The sequence below is a fragment of the Pinus tabuliformis genome, chromosome 9 (genome assembly GCF_031772625.1).
Source record: "Pinus tabuliformis cultivar Carrire ecotype Pingquan chromosome 9, CPIR1, whole genome shotgun sequence".
In the NCBI taxonomy this organism is placed as follows: domain Eukaryota; kingdom Viridiplantae; phylum Streptophyta; class Pinopsida; order Pinales; family Pinaceae; genus Pinus; species Pinus tabuliformis.
The window spans coordinates 1,581,036,963-1,581,058,325 of record NC_142307.1 but is presented as its reverse complement, the minus strand read 5'-3'; the positions used below and the strand labels follow the sequence as shown (position 1 = coordinate 1,581,058,325).

Below are 21,363 nucleotides of genomic sequence, written 5' to 3'. Positions count from 1 at the left end.
AGCTTTTCATCTTTTAGATCTCTGATTTGTTCTAATAATTTTTTATTAAGGTTCTTTAAACGCAAGGTTTCCTCTTCTTGTTCTGATAAGTGCTTCTTGAGTTCTTTCTTTGTGACCTTAGTCTTCTTCACTTGTGCCAGTAATTTTTTGATGTGGTCCTTGAGATGAGAATTTTCTTCGTCTTTTTCCATTATTTCTTTGTAATGCATATCCACAAGATTTTTATGTTCGTGTTCTAACACTTTCTTCTTTTGCTGAAGTTTGGTTATTTTGCCTTTCTCTTGATCTTCCAATTGCACTTTCTTGGTACACTAGATTACATCATTTTGTGGGAGTGATGATGGGCGTTCAACTTGCAATTGGGATTCCATTTTCTTCCTCTCCTCATAAAAATCAACATGTTGTCGCTTAAGTATTGTCATTAATTGTTCTATATCGCTTGCGATTGATTGTTTTTGTGCATCACTTAGAGATTCGACTAAGGTAAAAGTTTTGTAACATTTTCTGCAACCGATGTTTTGATTTCTGAATGACTCTTGACAATTAGGATATCCTTCTGAACAAAAATGACATATTGCAAATAAACCACTATTCTTTGTGGTCGACATCTTTTTTTTTTAATTTTTAATTTTTACTATTTGATCTCCCTTTTTTTATTAATTTTTATTGTTATTCTTTTTTTTAACATTATATATATATATATATATATTTTTTTTTTTCTTTTTTAATATAAAACCCCTTTTTTAATTAATTTTTTTCTTAGAACTTTTATAAAAAGTATTATTATTATTATTTTTTAATGTAATAAAAGTTAAAACCTTCTTTGAAACTTAGTATCTCTTTTAATTTTAATATCTTTAATAATTCATAAATACCCAAGGTTGATCTTATATTTTTTTTATTTTATTTTATTCTTGTGCCTTTTATCTTTAATACCTTTATATAAAATGTTAAGGAGGACCTTATTGGAACTTTAGTTTATGATTTCTATAAACCTTTAATAAAACCCAACAGCACGACTGTACGAACCGACGTCTTATGGAGGGACGAAATGCTTGGTCGAATCGTACAGACAGAAATTGAATGGGTGTAATGACAGAGTGGAAAGCTAATGTGCATGGAGAAAAAACAAGGCAAAACGAAGAGGACGGAATGAATAACCGACGACAGAGTTGTAGCGATGACTTCTGTGGCTGCTGCGTGTGTTGTGAGCAAGTCACAGTGGCAGTTATGTGACAAATATGGCTCAACGCTTGTGTGTGCGACTGGGAATGGAAGAATGGTGTTGAAGGTATGGCGGCTTAGTCGAAGGTTTTCGGCGGCGGTGTTGGCTATTGGAGGTGGAACGACTGCGGAAGGCAGATATGTGTTGGTGGCGTGGTGGTGGTGTGGTTTCTCATTGTAAGCTTGTGGCGGTGGCTCCCGATGAGTGTTGGTGGGCCAAGTAAGGTTTGTTTTTTATTTTTTTTGTTTGGTTTTTTAATTTATATCTTCTTTTTACAAAAATCATTTTTTTTTTTGTTTCTACCGTATTTCTTTTTTCTTTTCAGTCTTTATATATATATATATTAATTATTATTATTTAAACTCTTTTTTTTGACTTTTTATTTCAGGCTATAGCAGTTTTTATTTTTATTTTTTTAATATAACCTCTTTTCCTTTATTTCTTTTTTTTTAATGGCGAAGGGCCTAACAGTGAGTTGGAGAAACTCCAAAACTGGTAGCACTATGCTAGAATCACGACGACAACACAGTTGACAACAGGTTGATGGCCAAAGGCCGGATCAGACGAAGCTCTGATACCAAATGAAGCAAACAAAGTTCCTTCTTCAGATTAATTACTCCAGAAGACTTGGAATATAAAGATATCCATGAGGATACAAATATTATATATTAATTGTATGAATGAATGATGTTACAATGAGAACGAGAGGCTTGCTTATATACCAAGCATGTGTCTCTTCATGGAGAGTCATGTCTCATTTAGACATGACTCTTCAACCTAATTACTAATTAACTAATCATTATTTATGATTATTATCATTTACATGATTTCTTATATATTTATTCATAACAAAACAACTAGGGCAAGGAAATTTTTGGACAAAATTGGAATGAATGCCTACCAAAGTGAGTGATTTTGTGGCAACCACAATACCCTTGATATTTAGACTTTCAAGAGCCCAAACTCCTCCTAGCTAATTCACTTTATGCCCTAGTTGGTCGCTTGACCTTAAGAGGGATGAATTTAAAGAGGAGAGAGAAAGAGTAAGTTTATGTGCAAAAGTTGATTTGATCACCAACAAAGGATGGCCAATGCCTAGTCATAGGGTTGATGGAGTCTATGAGCTCTTAAGGTTGGCTAAAACTTGCAAAGGAGTAAGGATATTTTGATGCCCTAGCATCAAAATCCTAGCTATTACCTTTGTGAGGGATTTAAAGTCACTTGGGAGAGCTAATGTAAGATCACCAAGGGGATCGCCATTCACATATCATACGAGTAATGTATGCAATGATGTTACCTAGCTTCCATAAAATTGATCTTCAACAAAATTAGGGCGCAAAATTTAACCTAGATCACCAATTTATTCCATACATTAGACATGGAATATTTTTTTCAATAAAAGAGCACTTACAAGACAATATGCATGAACAATCCAATCATAAATCCAAGATAACTTCTCCAAAGAGAAGACAATATCTCCAAGACAAATTTCGCTTCGTAGATCATATCTCTCCAATAGGAAAAGAGGCCAAAATACTCAAGAAGAGAAGGCCAAGTTAACAAGTGATGACAATGATGAGAAATGCAATAGTCCTCTCTATTTATATGAGGAGAATAGTTCCTAATTAGCCTAAAAGCCCCTAATAAAACAAGTAAAAGCAAAATGATGTATTGGGTTACAAGGCAACCCACTAGGTTAGACATAAAATAAATGATTTTCCACATGTGTGAGCCACAAGGCCTAGAAAAGTTGATGTCATCGCTGCGTAGAGCTCCATGTGGCATGCATTGAGGCTCTAAGGTGCCCTGAGTGGTGTAGAAGCCTCCTGAAACCAAGATGTGAGGGTTGGCCCCCAATCTCTGTCAAAATCCCTTTCTGGACCCCCAAAACCAATTTAGGGCATCAAAGGTGCTTTCCTGGGTCTCCAACTACTCCAAAATGTCCAACTCTGCTCTAGCGTTGAGGGATTTTTAGGTGCTACTAGCCCTCCCATGTCTTAGAAGGTGAGAACATCCTCATCCAGGCTTTGGATCAACTACCATCTCTCAGAGAGTGCTAAGGTCGACATGGGGCATGTTGGTCTAGGTGAATCATCCTAAAGAATCATCAAGTATAGTGCAAAGTGGCAAAACATCGATGCAGAAGGTGTCCAGGTGTAGAGTGATGTGCTACTACTACTCAGAGACCCAAGGCTCAACGCTTAACCTATGGGTGTCAATATACTTCTCAAACGACTTGAGTACCTGTGGGTAAGGTACACAAAGCCTGGGTTGCAGAATCACTTGACAATTACAACATAAATTCTAGTGAAAGCAACTAGTCATTAGGGACAACAATCATTTTTGCATCTAAGTGAACCAAGGTTGAATGTAAAAGGCTATTTAATACTTCAAATAAGGATTCCCTTACAAAATCAGGGCCTTGAACTCACAATGGGTTTCCTCCCTAGGTAGGAGTGGCTAACCCTATTAGGTGTTTCCAACCCCCTAGGGGAAGTAACATTTTTTCAGTCTACCCTTCAATTGATAGGTGTTAGTGAATAAGGATGGCAACGGAGGGGAGAAGACCTGATGGCCAACTGGCATGGTTAAAGGGGCCAACATGATAGGGATGTTGGAAACACTGAGAGGGGTGTGAATCAGTGTTTTGCTTACAATTAGTCAATTATTAAATTTCAGATCATTAACGTCAAATCAAAACATAAATCATCAACACATCACAAGAACAATACACAAGAAATTTTAGATGGAAACCCTTCCGGGAGAAAAACCATTGAACGCTTTTCTAATATAATGTATGAGTACAATATTTCTCAACTTCGACTGAAGTGGAAGCTCCAACTTCCTAGTACTGTAGAAAAACATTCACTTTATTAGGAATCTCCAACTCTTGAATGGATGTTCCTACACCTTGGTTTTACCAACTCCAATTGGAAGGACACTCCAACATCCTAGTTTTATTAGCTCCAACTAAAAGGACGCTCCAACACCTTGCAAGCTCCTACTTGCCCTAGCACCAACCTGCCTCCCTGAAGTATTTTCAGAATCCAACTTGAAAGAGACTTCACTCTCCTGCCTTGTACCACCCAGCCACCCTAAAAATATAAAATAGAGAAATGGACTGTGGCTCTTGTACCAGGGACAATAACCCACTTGCAAAGGTATTCAATGAACCCCTTTACAACTGATGTAAGCTTTAGAACCATAATAATAAAGCAAAGTATGTTAACTGCCAAACTACAAATTTGCTTCCTTGAGTACTGTCAACATACACTCCTCTGATTGCAATACTTGGAAATGCCTTCAATCAAATCACACAACAGTTTCATACCTCAAATCTACTGATGCAAAGTGTGCCTCTGTTGTACTTGAAGATGCTTTCAAATCTACTGATGCAAAGTGTGCCACTGTTGTAGCTGAAGATGCCTTCAAATCTGTTGATGCAAAGTGTGCCACTTTTGTACCTGAAGATGCCCTCAAATCTGCTGATGTGTCTCTGATTGCAATCTCTAAAGAGGTCACAAATGTCTTCTGCTTTAACTTGTGACTCCAAGAAACTGCTCGTTGACAATGACCTCAGTGATGACTCCAAAATTGTCCTAACAGAATTCTGTCTAATGGATCTCCTTAGCACTTGTTTTTCTTTCAGATCTCTAGATTATGCCCTAATACAAACTTCAATCAGATTCAAATAGATCTTAGAGATTTGATCATAGATTACCCTTCTCAGAAAAGTCTGGTTATAGTTTAGAGAATACTTCAAGACTAGGCACAAATCAATGTAATAGGACTTAGGATGCCCTAACTTTAACCCAGAGTATTCTAAGATTTATCTCTAAAGGTCTTACACAGATTCAATTCAGAAATCACTCAAAGAAATCCTTACCTCAGATTCAAGATGGAAACCACAAACTTAGACTTGATATGTATGTGCTTCTATCCACACTTAAATGATCAACCTTCAATGCTTTGGATTATGTCAGTTTAAGGAAGGACCCACAGATAACCCTTCTGATTTGCCACCGAAATGCCACATGGATGCGAATGAGCAGCCTCAGAAGGATCGAAGATTTCCTCAGGGTTGAGCCTCAGATGGAGCCCTTATGCTGGCAAAAAATTGTCACATGTTTCAATAGAGATCAAGCCCAGAAATTCAGTGAATAATGCCAATGGATGCCCTTAAAATCAGCCTTAAAAGAGTCCAAATGTAGGTATTTTACTCTGCTACAAATATGCAAATAGGAGACTTACATTGAGTGAATAAAAGGCACCCCTTCAGTTCAACCAGTCCTCAAAACACTTTAGATATCATAGATCTGCCAAATCTTGGACTAGCCATGGAATTGGTGCAACAAATGCTTTAGAAAAGTTGCCACAGCCAACCCAAAATCCACCCACAGATATATCAAATTTAGGCCAACAAACAGGCTAAGAAGCCAGCAAGCATCTTTAATATCAAGTTCCGACTGAGATCTGAGTTATGGTGAGCAACCTTCAGGCTTAGATCCTTTGCAATAGGGATCAACCCCAACGAAAATCGCTTTGTCAAAAGAAAAGAAATAAGACCCAAAACCCTAAGGCCATGAAACCCTGATTCAACCACAAAAGATTCTGAAAATAAGCCTCATAGGTGATCCAAATTAGGCCTCAAACCAGGCCAAAATTCCCATAGAAAGCCTCAGATATATTCCTCAGATGAACCCACAATAGGCTCAAATCAAACTTAACAATTCACAAAGAAACTCGGCCTTATCTACAGATCAACGTGAGTACTCCTGGCCTATTCAAATCCCAACAGTGATAGATTTATGCTTGATCAATTTGATTCCCTTTGTGGAGAAGTCCGAGGTCTTATTTATAGTGATGGAAGGGGCTTTTAGAGGGGCCGACATGGCCTTATTGCAAGGGAGCCGACTTTACAAAATTAAGATTCGAATTTTCAAAATTCAATATTTTGGAGCCAACATATAGGCCGACTTAACCTCCTTTGCAAGCGAAATTAACCTTAATACACCTTCTTAGCAAGCTGAAATGGGCAATGATATGCCTTAAATGGAGGGTTGATTGGTCAACTCAAGGCCAAAACAAATTTTCATGAATATAAGTGCCAATATTAATGTTGCCTTTAAATGTTAAATTTTGAGGCTCCTTGACCACACACTTGGGCCTCCAACTTTGATTGGACATATCTCCTCAAGTGTGAGGAGTTATGAGGTGTGCCACCTACCGTTGGAATTGGCATGACAAGGATATCAAATGAAGATAATCTTGAGCTCAAGAATGTTGATTTGGGGTAGCATCGGATGTGCTCTAGCCACGAAATTTGGTGGAGAGGTTGGGGCACATGAGATCTCCAATACGCGGAAAAGGTTTGGGTAGATTCTAAACAGATCAGGAGATATTAAAGTAATTAATATTTTTAATGGAGTCCCTAAGTCTAAACTTAGACTTAGGGAAAATAAAATATTAATGTGTATTAATATGAATTTGTGTTAGAGTGGTCCAAAAGAGATGGATCAAGCCAGATCTAATCTTAGCCGTTGATTAGGGACTTAATCTTGGCCGTTGAGATGTCAACAGGAAAAGTATAAGAGGAGGCTTGAGGGTCACTTGGAGAATACGCCAGAGTGATCAGTCATTCTATTCTCTAGAGCAGGGTTTGCTAAGAGAGATAGAATCAGTGATCAGAGAGCAGCTGAGGGGCATTGAGTACAAAGAGACAAAGAGGCAGAGATAGTGCCGGGAGAGCAGTAGAGCAGCCAGAGAGAGTGACGCAGGAGCATCCAGTGCTCATGCAGGGCCACACAGAGGCAGCTAAGTGCTGCGCAGAGCACCAGAGAGGCCAGCGTAGCTGACGCAGAGGCTCAAAGAGCTGACGCAGGGCCTCCTGGGGCTGACGCAGGGCCAATGCTGGGCTAGGAGAGGCTGACGCAGTCCAGATTGGGCAGATGCTAGGGTTTCTGAGCAGTTGTGGGATGAGGAGCTGCCAGAAGGATTATTTGGGGTTTCAGCTAGGATATTTGTCAGAAACCAAGAGGTATTACTGCCAAGGAAATTCTTTGTTGGGTAGGCCAGTTTTGACATCCAAATTGTACTTTGATATTGCTTAATAAGAAAACCCTCAGATAGCTACACCGATTTTCCCACATTGGGTTTTTCTGGGAACATTGGTCCAAAAATAATGGTGTCATATGGTGTGTTTGTTTCTGTTTCTTTTTAGTTGCTGATCTGTAATATGTTGAGCATGCACTAGTTTTTATTTTCTGTATTTACATTGTAAATAACTTGTTAAGGAAAATAACAAGTAGGTAGGAATAAATCAGATAAAGTGCATGGAGGGTTTCTAACTAAGTAAACTTAGAAACTTCAACAAAGAAAACTGATCTTTCTTATAATTTTTGTCATTGAAGGCAGAGCTTCTTCTGGCTGCTGCTTGGGTTGACATCAATGACAATAAAATTTCAACAATCTCCCCCTTTGGCATTGATGGAAACATTCTAACTCCCCTTGAATCCATGCCTTTGATTTTCCTCTCTTGATTTTCCTCCCCCTTTGACATCAATGACAAAGAGTAACTCCCCCTGACAAGATATCTTCCTCTGATTTCTTGCAAATTTCCTTTCTCCCCTTGTCTGCTTGATTGGATGGAATGCATATCAATGTGAACTTGGTAGGATCTCGAGCTTCTGCCGAAGATTCTGAAATGTTTCTTGAGGTAGAGGCTTGGTGAAGATGTCACCTATTTATTCCTTTGTCCCAATATATTCTACCTTAACATTCTTCTCTACAACCTTTTCTCGAAGAAAGTGATATATAATAGGAATGTGTTTTGTTTTTTACTGCATTATAGGATTGTTGGAGAGACTTATGGCATTGGTGTTGTCACAAAATATTGGAATGGATATATTCTGCTTCTGCTGTGGACAAGTACACGAAAGACGACTTCTTGCTTAACCATGAAACGAGACAATAATCCAATGGTATTCCTAGATCATGGGATGCTTTTGCAGCTGGTATAAGCAATTGGAAGGAGGCTCCTACATTTGAACAACTATGGAATTCTTGTGCTCAAGAAGAATCAAGATTGATGACAAGACATCATCAAGATGAGGAAATTCAAGTCCTTGCAACTTGTTTCAAGAACAAGGGAAAGAAGAAGTTTGGACCTCAACATAAGAAGTCAGGAAAGGGATCTTCTTCCTCCCATAAGAAGAAGAAAGGTTTATCAAAGATATAATGTTATGGCTGTCAGGAATATGGACATTTCAAGAGATATTGTCCTAATATGGCTAATAACAAGAAGAGAAAAGGAAAACAACATGCTTCTGCAACATATGTTGAAGATGAAAAACCAAAGAAGACCAAAGGTGATAAGGATTCTTTTACTTTTATGCTTTAATAGGTTCCTTTGCAGATGATGATGACATGTGGCTGGTAGATAGTGGAGCATAAAGACACATGACCAAAGAGCATGGGAATCTTTCAAGCATGATAGAAAATAAGTTGTATCTCAAAGGGTTGAACTTGGAGACAATCATAGCTATGTAGTCAAAGGAGTTGGAAAGGCATCCATAGAGCTGGAATCTGGTAACAATGTACATCTCAACAATGTTCTTTATGTACCAGGTTTGAAAAAGAATCTTGTCTCTGTTTCTTGTTTGGAAGATAAAGGAGATAGAGTAGCTTTTGTGGATGGCAAAGTACTTGTTTGGTCCAAGGGCTCTAGTATAGATGATGCTAGGGTTATTGGGATTTGTGATGGAAGGTTGTATAGACTTGTGAGTCAACTAAATCAAGCACTAGTACATGATGAGATAAATCCAAGTGAGCTATGGCATAGAAGGTATGGACATCTTCATTTCAGAGCATTGCCTAAGTTGAGTCAAATAGTGTCTGGGTTCTTGAACTACATATAAAGAATGACGTTGTATGTAAAGGTTGTGCTCTTGGGAAGAACATTAAGAAACCATTTCCAAATAGTGATAACATATCTAAGGAAGCTTTGGACTTGATTCATTTTGATGTATGTGGTCTGATGCCTGTGAAATCACTTGGTGGTTCGTTGTACTATGTGACATTTATTGATGACTTCTCCTATAAGACATGGATATATCTCTTGAAGACTAAGGATGAGGTATTTGACAAGTTCCGGGAATTCAAACCTATGTGGAAAACTTGATAGGCAGAAGATCAAGATATTGAGATCTAACAATGGAGGAGAATACACCTCAAAGGAGTTTGTTGCTTTTTGCAAGCGAGCTGTTATTAAGAGGGAGCTGATTGTCCCTAATAATCCACGACAAAATGGTGTAGAAAAACGAAAGAACAAGTCCATTGAAGAATCTATCAAGGCCATGATGTATGATTTGGACATGTCGTTGTTCTTATGGGGGGAGGCATCACAAACATTTGTGTACATTCAAAATAGAAGTCTTCATAAGGTTCTAGAAGATGTGACTCCTGAAGAAGCATTCTCTAAAAGGAAGCTAGAGGTTGGACACATGAGAACCTTTGGTAGTCTTGTATATACTCATGTTCCCAAGGATAAGAGGAACAAGCTTGAGCCTTCAGGAAAGAAAGGCATATTTGTTGGTTATAGTGAATCATCGAAGGCCTACAATATACATTCTAGAGCAAGGACAGATTGAGGTAAGCCGAGATGTCACCTTCGATGAGAAAGTGGCATACTGAAAGTCTATGGAAGTCTCCATGTATTCCTTGGATGAAGTGAAGTAGGAGGCCTTAAGGGAGGAGCTTCCGACTACAGAATGTACCGAAAGGCCACAAGGTCCAACAGAACCAGTCGTAGTTCCAAAGATCAAGAAGAAACCAACATGGCTTAGATCTACATTGGAAGAGGCGGAATGACATGCAACTCTTGATGGCACATCTAGAGTAGTTAGGAAACCCAAGAGGTTTTCTAGCTATGTAGCTCTTATGACTTATTGATGCAAAACCTTCCACTTATGAAGAAACAACTAGCCAGCAGGTGTGGAAGGAAGTGATGAATGAAGAGTACCAATTGATCATGAAGAATGATGTCTGGGAGATTGTGCCAAGGCCTAAAGGGAAGTCAGTGGTGACTTCCAAGTGGATATACAAGATCAAGCATGTTGCAGATGGTAGTATTGACAAATACAAGGCACAGTTCATGGCTAGAGGATTCTCCCAGAAAGAGGGAGAAGACTATGATGAGACCTTTGCTCCAGTTGTCAGGTACACCTCTATTAGATCCATCATTTCTCTTGCTGCTTCATTGGGATGGAAATTGCACCAGATGGATGTGAAGATTGCCTTCCTCAATGGTGTGATTGAGGAAGAGGTGTACATAGAGCAACCTCAAGGCTTTGAGGTATATGGAAAGGAATCTCATTTTTGTAGGTTGAAGAAGGAGTCTTACTTTAAGGTTGTGAAGAATGTGCTTGTGATCTTATTATTATATGTTGATGACTCGTTTGATAGGTGCTGAGCATCTTATCATTCAATGCAAGAAGCAATTGGATTCTAAGTTCGATATGAAAGATCTTGGGTTGATGCACATTTGGTTGGGACTAGAAGTATGGCAAAAACCTGGTGAAGTCTTCCTTAGCCAAGGAAAGTATGTGTTATAAATCCTTCAGAGATTTTGTATGATGGATTGCAAATCCATGGTGACTCCCATGGTGACTAACTTGAAGAAGTTAAGAGGCTCCGACTCCAGATGGGTAGATCCATCCATGTACTGGTGATTGATTGGTTTGTTGATTTATTTGGTTAACACCAGGCTAGACATATGCTTTGCTGTAAACACCTTGAGCTAGTTCCAGGTTGAACCGAGACATTAGCATTGGATAGAAACAAAGCACGTCTTGATATTTGCATGGTACAACAAATTATGGCTTGAGATATGTTGCAAACAAAGATGTAAAACTTCAGGGATATACATATGTTGATTGGGTAGGAAGTGCTAAAGATAGGAAGAGTACCTCGGGAGTATGCTTTAGTTTGGGATCCGCCATGATATTGTGGATGAGCAGGAAGCAGATTGCACTCAGCATTGCTGAAGCAGAGTACATCGCAACCAATGAGGCTTGTATTGAAGTAGTATGGCTCTGGAAGTTGTTTGTAGGATTGTTCGGCCAAGAGTTGTAACCGACGATGGTACATTAGATAATCAAAACTGTGTGAAGCTTTCAGAGAATCTCGTGTTCCATGACATGTTGAAGCATATTGAGAGTAAGTACCACTACATCCGTGACATGGTGCAGAGGAGGGCAATAAGGTCGAAGCATATTGAGATTAAGTACCACTACAACTGATGTTCTTACGAAGTTGTTGCTAAGAGACAAGTTCATGTACTTCAGAGACAAGTTGGGGCTTGTGGAGATTACCCCTCTCATTGAGAGGGAGTGCTGATATATTTGTGGCTCGAATGGACATACTCCTGGAAGGGAGAATGGGTCCAAGAGACCCAGAGTGCTCAATAGGCAGGTTTGACTGAGTGTCTCTTGGAGGAGGACCTTGATCACACACCGAAATGATGGAGTGAAGTCCTAGACCTTGATCACACACCGGCTTGATACTGATCGCACCACGAATAGGGTGGAGTGAGGTTCTTTCAGCATCTAGACCTGATCACCAACCAAGAAGGGGTTGAGTGAGGTCTTGGTCCGGAGAGCTCACCAGGATGGGTGAGTGAGTGCTTGCTAGTTGAGGGTCTCAACATTTTTGGCCTAGGGATAGGCCATGGGATTCGAGGACCGATCACTCTAGAGGAGTGAGTCTTGATATGTTGATGACATTTCCATGGGTTTGGTACCATGAAATTTGTCAATTTGAGAATACCTATGACAATGATTATGAATACCTACCTAGTTAAGAGGGGGTGTTGAGTTTGTAACCATGGTCGGTCTTCATAATGTAAATTTGGTCGATTGATGTATTTGTATTTATCACTGTAAAGCATATTTATAAATGCTAGAGTCAAAGGAAAATTTATTTTGAGTCAATGTCCCGTTGCTACTTTTTAAAGATGAAAATTTGAATTTTTGAAATGTAATTTTTTGGCCCCAAAAGTGTTAGGTCAGCTTCCCTCCAAGTCAAATCGGCCCTGGTTCCAAAAGACACCCATTCAACCTAGACAAATCACTATATAGAGGCAACACCTCCTCGTCCACTTGGGCATTCGATCTCTCTCACACAAGACAGTTTCTGGGTAAGCAAGCGAAGGACATGAAGGACAAATAGGACGAATAGAAGGACAAATTCTCTCTCTTCTCTCTCTTGTAACTCACACGTGTCGACTAGTTTCTCTCTCTATGATTTGCAGTTTATGGGCATTCTGTTGCAAGGGGCCGAAATTTTCTAGGCAACTGGAGCAACTATTGCAGGGCCAAAATTTTTGGGGCAATTGGCAATTGCAGGAGGGCCAAAATTCTAGGTCAGACATGAAGAACAAACTGCTGGATCGAATTGGGTGACTTGACTTGTAGGAGAAGGCCAGGTTTGACCATAGGTCTAGGTGTGTATCTCATTGAACAAGAAGAATTTCTCTATTGAAAAATGTTGCTGGATTTTTCCCCTTGGTGGGTTTTCCCAAGGTAAATCTTGTCTTCTTTTGTGTATTGTGATCTCTACTGTTCTATTGTTCTTTATGGTTTGATTTCTGAGGTATTGTTGCTGAATGATATATTGGAATAAGTTAAAAGAAAATCTGCATCAAAAGTAATTATCATAATCTCAGAAATATTGTGCTAACCCTAATTGCACTAAGAAAATCAACATAAATGCCAATGGAAAATATAAAATAGGGTAGACACTAAACATTAGATGGAAGAATTGAAAATAAATAGTAGATGGAAGAACTGACAATAAATAGTAGATGGAAGAATCTCATAGCTTGTTATTGGTATAAGTCCTCCTTCATGTTAGAATCATCAAAATCACCAGCATTGCCATTGTTCTCTTGTCTATCCTCCTCCTCCTCCTACTCTTTATCTAATCCAAGGTTTGCATTTGTTGGTGTGGAGGAAGACCCCTCAATAGGATGACCATCATGAAAAGTGACCAGCTCTAGCACTAGTTCATTAAGATTTAAGTTGGCTAATGCTAACTCAAACACTGTTGTGTAAACTCATATCACAAGGAAACACATTCCACTTTTTGTCTTCATTAGGAAAAATCACATTTTAAAAGTCCCCACAAGGATTTTTCACACCTTAGTATTGGACACATTTAGGACATGCGTTTGATAGGTGTCCTATTTTAGGACATGTGGAAAACACATGTTTGATATGTGTCCTAGCATGTCACATGTACGAGATGCTAGATACTGACATATGCCTCGAGGGACATGTCCTATTACTTTAATGTATGTACACATCATTTATTAATAGAGTTTAAAGAAATGATTTTATTTAAAAGAACAAAATGCTCTGACTATATATGTATATATATATATTTTTTGAACTTCGAAGAAAATAGTTGCAGACCCTTTAATACCTACTATATTGTGTGCTCTAGCTTGCCTGATGTTGTGCTCATTTCACAATGTGATTTTCTTGCAAACAATCGCATCCCCAGTGAAGTCATGGTATGAGAATTCAGACTGTCGTCTTCCCAGCAATTTTTCAGACCCTGGATCACTGAAAAATCTCTAGAAGCACTGGTTTTAGGCCTTGACACCCAGGTAAATGTTTTCATAGCAGAAAACTGTGTCTCAGCAAAAACCAACAATAAAAATGATAATGTCATGGAAAATCAGTCATTTTTTCTATAAAAATGTTGGCCAAGTTATTGCCACGGACTTAGAGAGTTATTGGAGACATGTCATGTTTTGGTTGTACTCGGTGAGTCCGGTCAAACCTATTTTGCTAAAAATGGCAACATGGGTTGCGGAGACCATGATCTGAGCTTACTCTTAGAGTACTTTTCATACTTGGTGAGTCTTGTTACCATGTTCATTGCTCATCTTCCCATCGATATTCTTTTTATGTTTGTTTTGGCTTTCTATGTTTGTTCGCCAATCCTCTTATTATATTGAGCTCATTATACCAACTACTTAAAATAACATAATAAAGTAGAATACACACAATGTATAGTGTACATGAAGTATCAGCATGGAGCACAATTTCCAAAGAGATAACGGGGATGGATTACACAATAACTCCTTGTACATTAGGAGAACCTCCTCAATACTTAAAATAACATAATAAACTTGAATACACACAATGTATACAAAGTATGAGTGTGGGGCATAGCTTCCAAAGAGATAATGGTGATGAGTTCCACAACTTCTTGTACATTAGGAGAGCCTCCTCCAAATAACCCGAACACATACTTATAACTAAACCATATGTTCCCCTCCCCTATAATGACTATATTGACCTTCTATATATACATATTCCCCCCCCAATTACACATGTGGGCTCCTTATTAGGTTTATCCCTATTACATGCACATTTAATGCCATTACATATACTTTCAACCTCATATATATCCCCCATAAGGTCGTTAACACTTATATTTACTAATGTAGATGTTTATGAACTTTGTTAAAATATCAATTGCTTGCTTTTGCTTTGATGATGCCAGTGATTTACTATTTCCTTACAAAAATCATTCTAGATAATTACATGTTTGAAAATGAAAAATAAATATTGTAGGTTACGCAGGTGCTTGTGATTGACTTATAGTTCACATGTACTAATTCCCCTTATCATATATTGCCTTTGATATTAGGATATTATTATCTATTGCTATTATTCAATTGATTGTTTTTAATGCATATTGGTGTTTATGAACTTTCAGATGCTAAATTGCTTCCTTTTGCTTTCTTGAAGGGGGTATTTTATTACTGGAGGTCAATAGGATGCTCAGGGCTGGAGGTTATTTTGCTTGGGGTGCACAACAGGATAAACAAAAAGAGAACGTGCAGGAAGCTTTGAATGGTACTTAAAAATCATAATGATACACCAAAAGATTTAAGGCAGTCAGGTTTGACATAGAAGTTTCATAACAATTGTCCTTAGCAAAAAAGCAAGTTTGTTTCCTCTTCTTCTATTGTTACTACTACCTTTGAAACTTTTGTAAAATTTATAATTAAATAACAGACAGTCGTTCAGTAACCAGTTGCTCTACTAAGTTACTTCTATGCTATCTTTCTGTGGTGGTTTTACTTTAGTTGGAAGTCATTTTCACCATTCCTTTTGTCAAGAGTGCATTCCTCAACAATATATAGTTGTGCTCCCTTGCAAGGGCGCTGATACTTAGAATGAATTTGGTAAGCCTGTTTACTGTGTCACAATTTATAGACCCCATGGAGGGTAAAAAAACAAAAATCCTTGCTTTATCACAGTATTATTAGTAGCAGCCACAGGAATACATGTCCTGTACCAAATTATTATGTGATTAAGCTGACATGTAGAAATTTGGGTGTTTGTGAGCCTTTGATTTATCAAAATCTCTTTTTAGGTATACCTTTTGGATTTTTATGTTGATTTTTGTAGCTTCGGAAGGTCTTCTGCATAGGCTTGGTGTCCTAGCATGTAGGAGAGAAGTCCTCTTTAAGTGGTTGTTCGAGGGGAGCAACTAATATAATCTCATTCCTAAGTTTTTAACTTAGGAAAAAGTACATTGATTAATTATTTAATTAATGTTGACTTTGGGCTAATGTTTATCTAAGGATAAATATTAAATTATTTAAGTGGCTTAGATCTAATCTTCATCGTTATTCTAAGAAGACTTGGATTTAATCTTATCTGTCTATCACTTTGGAGATTAGGTATTTGGTCCATGGAGAAATTATAAAGAGAACCTATTGGAGAGGATGAAGACACATTACATTGTTATTTGTGTTGAAGAATCTGAGGCACATGTAGTTAATGAGATTCTTCTTGACTTGATAACTATTTGTGAGACATTTTTAATTTGCTTGTTAGCACAATCTTCTCTTTAACATTATTAGAGTGGGTGTTTCTTATTTCATCAAATAGCTACCAAAAACAAAGAGACAAGAACACAAGATGTAGGCATTCTGCCAGGGCCAAAACCTCTCCCTCTTGGAGAGGAAAACCCACACTAAATTCTTCTTCTAGAGATTCCAATTGACGAACACCAAGACCATGACCCTTGACTGACTGAGCCACTCCAAGACCAAGACATCAATCCTCTTCTTCATACTGCTGAGATCATCATCATCACTGCACCTTTTCCGAGATCATCACTGTGTCTGCACCATCGAGATCTTCACTGTTTTCACCATAGCTGCCCCTTCGATGAGATTATATCCTTGAGACAGGGTCACCATTGAGATCATAACTATGCTTAAGGTTATGACTGCAGAGAGTAGCACCGAGACCCTTGTCTTTAGACTTATGTCAAGAATGTAATCATCATAATAGTACTTATCTGAAATCACAATGATATTATCCGAAGACTGATCCTTATGCGAAGAGACATAGTCCTGTACCCATCCGAGTTCCAGCACCTTGAACTTAACTGAGATCTCAGAGTGGAATGCGAAGGTATCACTGTACCTTATCACCGAGATCCTGCTCCTAATTATCCCATCCGAGAATATACTTCTTCAAGATATGCGAAGTTGCAGACCTTGTTCTTATCCGAGTTGCTTCAGAGAATGTGAGATTCTGTTCCTCCCATTTGTGGTGACCCTAGGTGGGTATATATAGTGGTCATGCCTCCATAATGAGCTGACATAACCAAGTGATCCGTTGTGTCTCTTTTGCTAGCTGACATGACTTCAATTTAAATTATTTTGCTGGCCAACGTGACAGAGTTTTCCATCGTTTTGCTTGCTTGTCTTCAGGAGGATTATGTTGGTCTTGGAGGGTTGTTCTTAGACACTAGGTAGCTTCATATACATTACAAATATGCTCAAGAAGAGCTCATGATTTTGACTCTCTGACTTTCCTAGATCAATGGAATGAGCAAGAAACTCATTCATATGGTTTACAGAAATAATATTTCTTTTCTTTACAAGTACAAAGATCAAAATTGCACATATAAATATGGAACTTAGTTACATTTTCTTCAACAATTTGTTGAGAGAGCAATTTTCTCAAGGTGTGAGAGACTCCAGGATTGAAGAGAAGGGAAAAGGATTGAAGCAAGTAGATTTCAGGAGCAAAGTTTAGAGAGGCCAAGTCTAGGAAAGAGGCCAAATTTTTGAAGAGGAGGGCTGAGTTTTGGAGGGAGCTCAAAATATCCAGGGGCCTATTTTTCTCAAGTGTGCAGGGGCTGTACAAGAGGAGGGGCCAATTTGTTCGTGTGGGAGGCTGAATTATCCAAGGGCCGAAATCTTCCAGGAGGGCTGATTTCTAGTGGGCTGAATTTATTTGTACAATCCCCTACTAAAAAGATACTTGCAATTATTTTATTTTTACCTTGCAGACATTTTGTCAAACACTTTGCATGAAAAATCCCTTCTATGCTAAACAACTAACCCAGCCAAAATATCACATCAAACAATTTTATCCAAAATAGCAGATCTGTTTATTAATACCATGGTAAAATACCACAAACAAAAATACCACGATAGCTGTAAAACCCTTCAAGAACAATAGCAATACAGCGAATATTTCACAAAGAAATTTTACAGCAACAAACTCAGGCAAATGATTTTTGGGAACCTAACATGATTTGGCTGGAAAAATAGATGGAGATGACAACACTGAAATATCCCTTACAAACTGCTGTAGGTGACTTTGTTGGAACAAAATTATTGAGCTGATTTGACCTCCCCTTGAGATGCCATGGCCCAACAAATATTAACTTGATTTGCTGAGTGCAATGCGTTGGACTTGGAGAGTAAAATCATACTGAAACAGTCCACACAAAACCCTCAGATTTTGCTGATATATCGATAAACTCAGCCTCCCTTGTCTTCCATGCATTGTTGGTGGCTAAATCGACCCACAAAATCCTAAGATTGTTGATGAAGACTGAAACACCCTTCCTGGAAGAGTGACGACCTGCAGTAGAGAGGTACAACCCCCCTTTTTACCTTGTACGACAACAAAAGAATTGCACGACCTCCTTTTTTGTCTCCCACAATTTATGGGATGCCCACGTTTTGGCCAAAAAGATGAATCTCCTTCAATAATGAATGCCTGTGAAGAATCTGAGTGATTCTTTCTTTGGATCAGCTAGGGTAGATTTCTTTCACCCACCGGAATCGATTCTCTTGAGGATTTCACTCCTTGCACTCAAAAGCTACAAGAGCTCTCCAAATCAACTTGAGGTATACGACTATGCGTTCACAAGAGTGAGCTTGAATCTCTCTTTTATCATCAGAATACCATGGGTATATACCATGGATAATTAGAATATCATGGCTCACATTCACATGTTGCTTTTTCACCCAAATGACATTTAAATAATTAACTTAATTGATCCCCATTGTGACCAACTATAGCCTATGGGAATCAAATAGGCTATTGAGTCATTTTCTTGAAGTGATCACTCGGAGAGGGACATTATAGTCCTCCCTTCTCGAGATTGCTTGCGCTCAAGCAAATGCAAACTAGGATGCTGCAATATCTGCTCTCCTTGCCACGTAGCGTCCTCTGTTGGTAAGTCTTTCCACTTGATAAGATATTCTCATGTCACTCTGCTCCTTAATTTCCTTTCCATGGCTTCCAAAATCTCCTCAGGGATCATTAAAAGCTTCCCCTCCTCGTCTAGTGGGGGTAACTCTGCTGAAGTAATAACCTGCTGTCTCAATGCCTTTTTGGGGCATGATACATGAAAAACATTATGAATGTTGCTCCCTTCTTGCAACTCAAGGTCGTAGGCTACTTCCCCAACACTCCAGACTACCCTGCAGGGACCATAAAAGTGCGGTTTCAACTTTTCTGCACTACTTTTCTTTAGAGAGGATTGTTGGTATGGTTGCAACTTCAAGAAAAGCAAGTCTCCTACCTCAAAATTGCACTCGACTCTGTTCCTGTCTGCATACATCTTTTGTTGGTTTTGGGCAACCTTCAAATTTTCCTTAAGAACCTTAAGGATATCTTGGCTATCCTGTATCCATTCTTTGGCTTTGGGAGCCTTGTTGTACCCAGACCCCAAGTCCACAAATGAAAGTGCATCATAGCCATATAATGCTTGGAATAGGGTCATACCACTAGAGATGTCGTAAGTGGTGTTGTAGCAATGTTATCCTACATGCAACCACTTAATCCAAGCTTTTTGTTGTCCAAACATAGAGTTACATAGATATCCCTCAACCCTCTTGTTCACAATCTCTGTTTGGCCATCCGTCTTACGGTGATAACTAGTACTAGGAGTTAACACGACGCTAGCCACTCTGAACAACTCCTGCCAAAATGCATTGAGTAACCTATTGCCCTGATCACTGACAATGCACTTAGGGAACACATGGAATATAAACACCTCCCTAAAAAACTGTTGAAATTGTAACTAGTGTCGGTCTTCATAATGTAATGTAATTTCATCATCAATATATTTATTATATTCATTATTATTATTATTTTATTTTTGGTCAAAGCATGTTCTTCATGCTTATAGAGTCAAAAGAGTAAAAAAGAATTTATTATGAGTAAAAAAGAAAATGTATTTGAGTCAAGTCCCATTTGGACTTTTGTAAGAAAAGAAAAATAATTTTTATTTTGAGTCAAAGAGTCAAACAAAGACCAAGTTAGCACTCCTTGGATAAGTCGGCCTATGTGGCACCTATTTGACCCTCCTGGACAGCTATATAAGCTATATATACAAGTCAATTTGACCTCTTGGAAGATGATTCATTCATCATCATCATCATTTCTACGCATAATCAAGAAGAAAAGACGGCCAAAGTCAAAGGAGAGAGAAGGAAGTTAGTGGAGAGAGAAGGTGAGTTTTCTACGCTAGTTTTGCTCACTTGTGCGAATTTTGTATATTTCTGAGGTCATTATTGGGTCGAAATTTTTTGTGATTTGACCAGATTTCAGAGGGTTTGACTAGTGTTGACTTTGGTGGACTTTGATTTGATTAGAGGAGACTTGGAGGAGAGTTGACTTGGGATCTTTGTGGCAGTTTTTGGTCTTGGTCTTGGGTTTTGGATATCTCATTTTGATTTGATTCTATAAGAGAAGGATTATTGGGTTTTCCCCCTTGTGGGGTTTTTGCCTCGACTTGGAGCCTAATTTCCGGTGTTCTTTGTTTCTTTGTGATCATTATGCTTTGAACATTTGTATCATTGCTTGATGAAGAGAATATAAAAATAATAAGAGGATAGCTAACATTCATAAGTAATTATCAAGAAAGAGGAGTCAAGCATTAAACTATCTAGCAATTGGTTTCTCAACAAAAACAAATTTGCCATCTGTACTGCGTTGTACTTCAATGAAATTGTGAAGAAATGCATGAACTTGGTCAACCGATCAACAACCACATAAAAGAAATATCGGCTTTGCACCTTCTGTAGACCTGTGATGAAATCCTTGACACACTCTCCCACTTCTATTCTAGAATGGATAAAGGTCGCAACAAACTTGTAGGATGAGTATGCTTTGACTTGCTCCGCGGACACATGATACACTCCCTCACATGTTGCAACACATCATCCTTGAAAGTTGAGACCCTTCAATGAGAACCTCTCTCTAATATGCATATAAGTTTTGAAGTATCCATGGTGCCCTGCCAGTGGTGTATCATGAGTAGCCCTCATATGTTGATTTTCTAGTGCAATCAAGACTAGTACAATTTTTCAAAATTGATAACTACTTCCAATGATACAATTATAACTTTCCAATCATTAAGTAGTTATACATGAAAAACTTCAACCATTCACTTTCATCAATAGAGCAATAGAGATCACAATGAACAATGAAACAAGAGACAAGGGACACCAGAAATTAGGCTAGCAGCTAGGGCAAAACCCACTAGGGGAAAACCCTAAAAATCTTCCGTTAAGAGAGAGAGAGAGAGATTTAGTTCATCAAAAGTACATAAGAATATTCCAATAAGATTCCAAATTCTGACCTCAACAAATACAAAGTCAAACCAGTCAAAGGAGAGAGAAAGTGTTAATCTAGGTTGTCATTGATGTCGATAGGTTGATGTCAATTGTTGGTGTCAGTGGCCGATATGGAAAATATTCTTGAAGATGCCAAAAGATGATTACAACTCTTATTTAA

The 21,363-nt window shown here is 38.4% G+C and overlaps 1 protein-coding gene across 1 annotated transcript in view; it reads left to right on the top strand.

Annotated features, from left to right (window-relative positions):
• The window catches only part of LOC149154737 (putative methyltransferase PMT11), a 183,321-nt gene that overhangs the window by 56,349 nt on the left and 105,609 nt on the right, over positions 1-21,363 (top strand). The window contains exon 4 of the mRNA XM_089440773.1: positions 15,046-15,153. Coding sequence (XP_089296899.1) covers positions 15,046-15,153 — 108 coding nt within the window. The remainder of the gene's footprint in view (positions 1-15,045; positions 15,154-21,363) is intronic.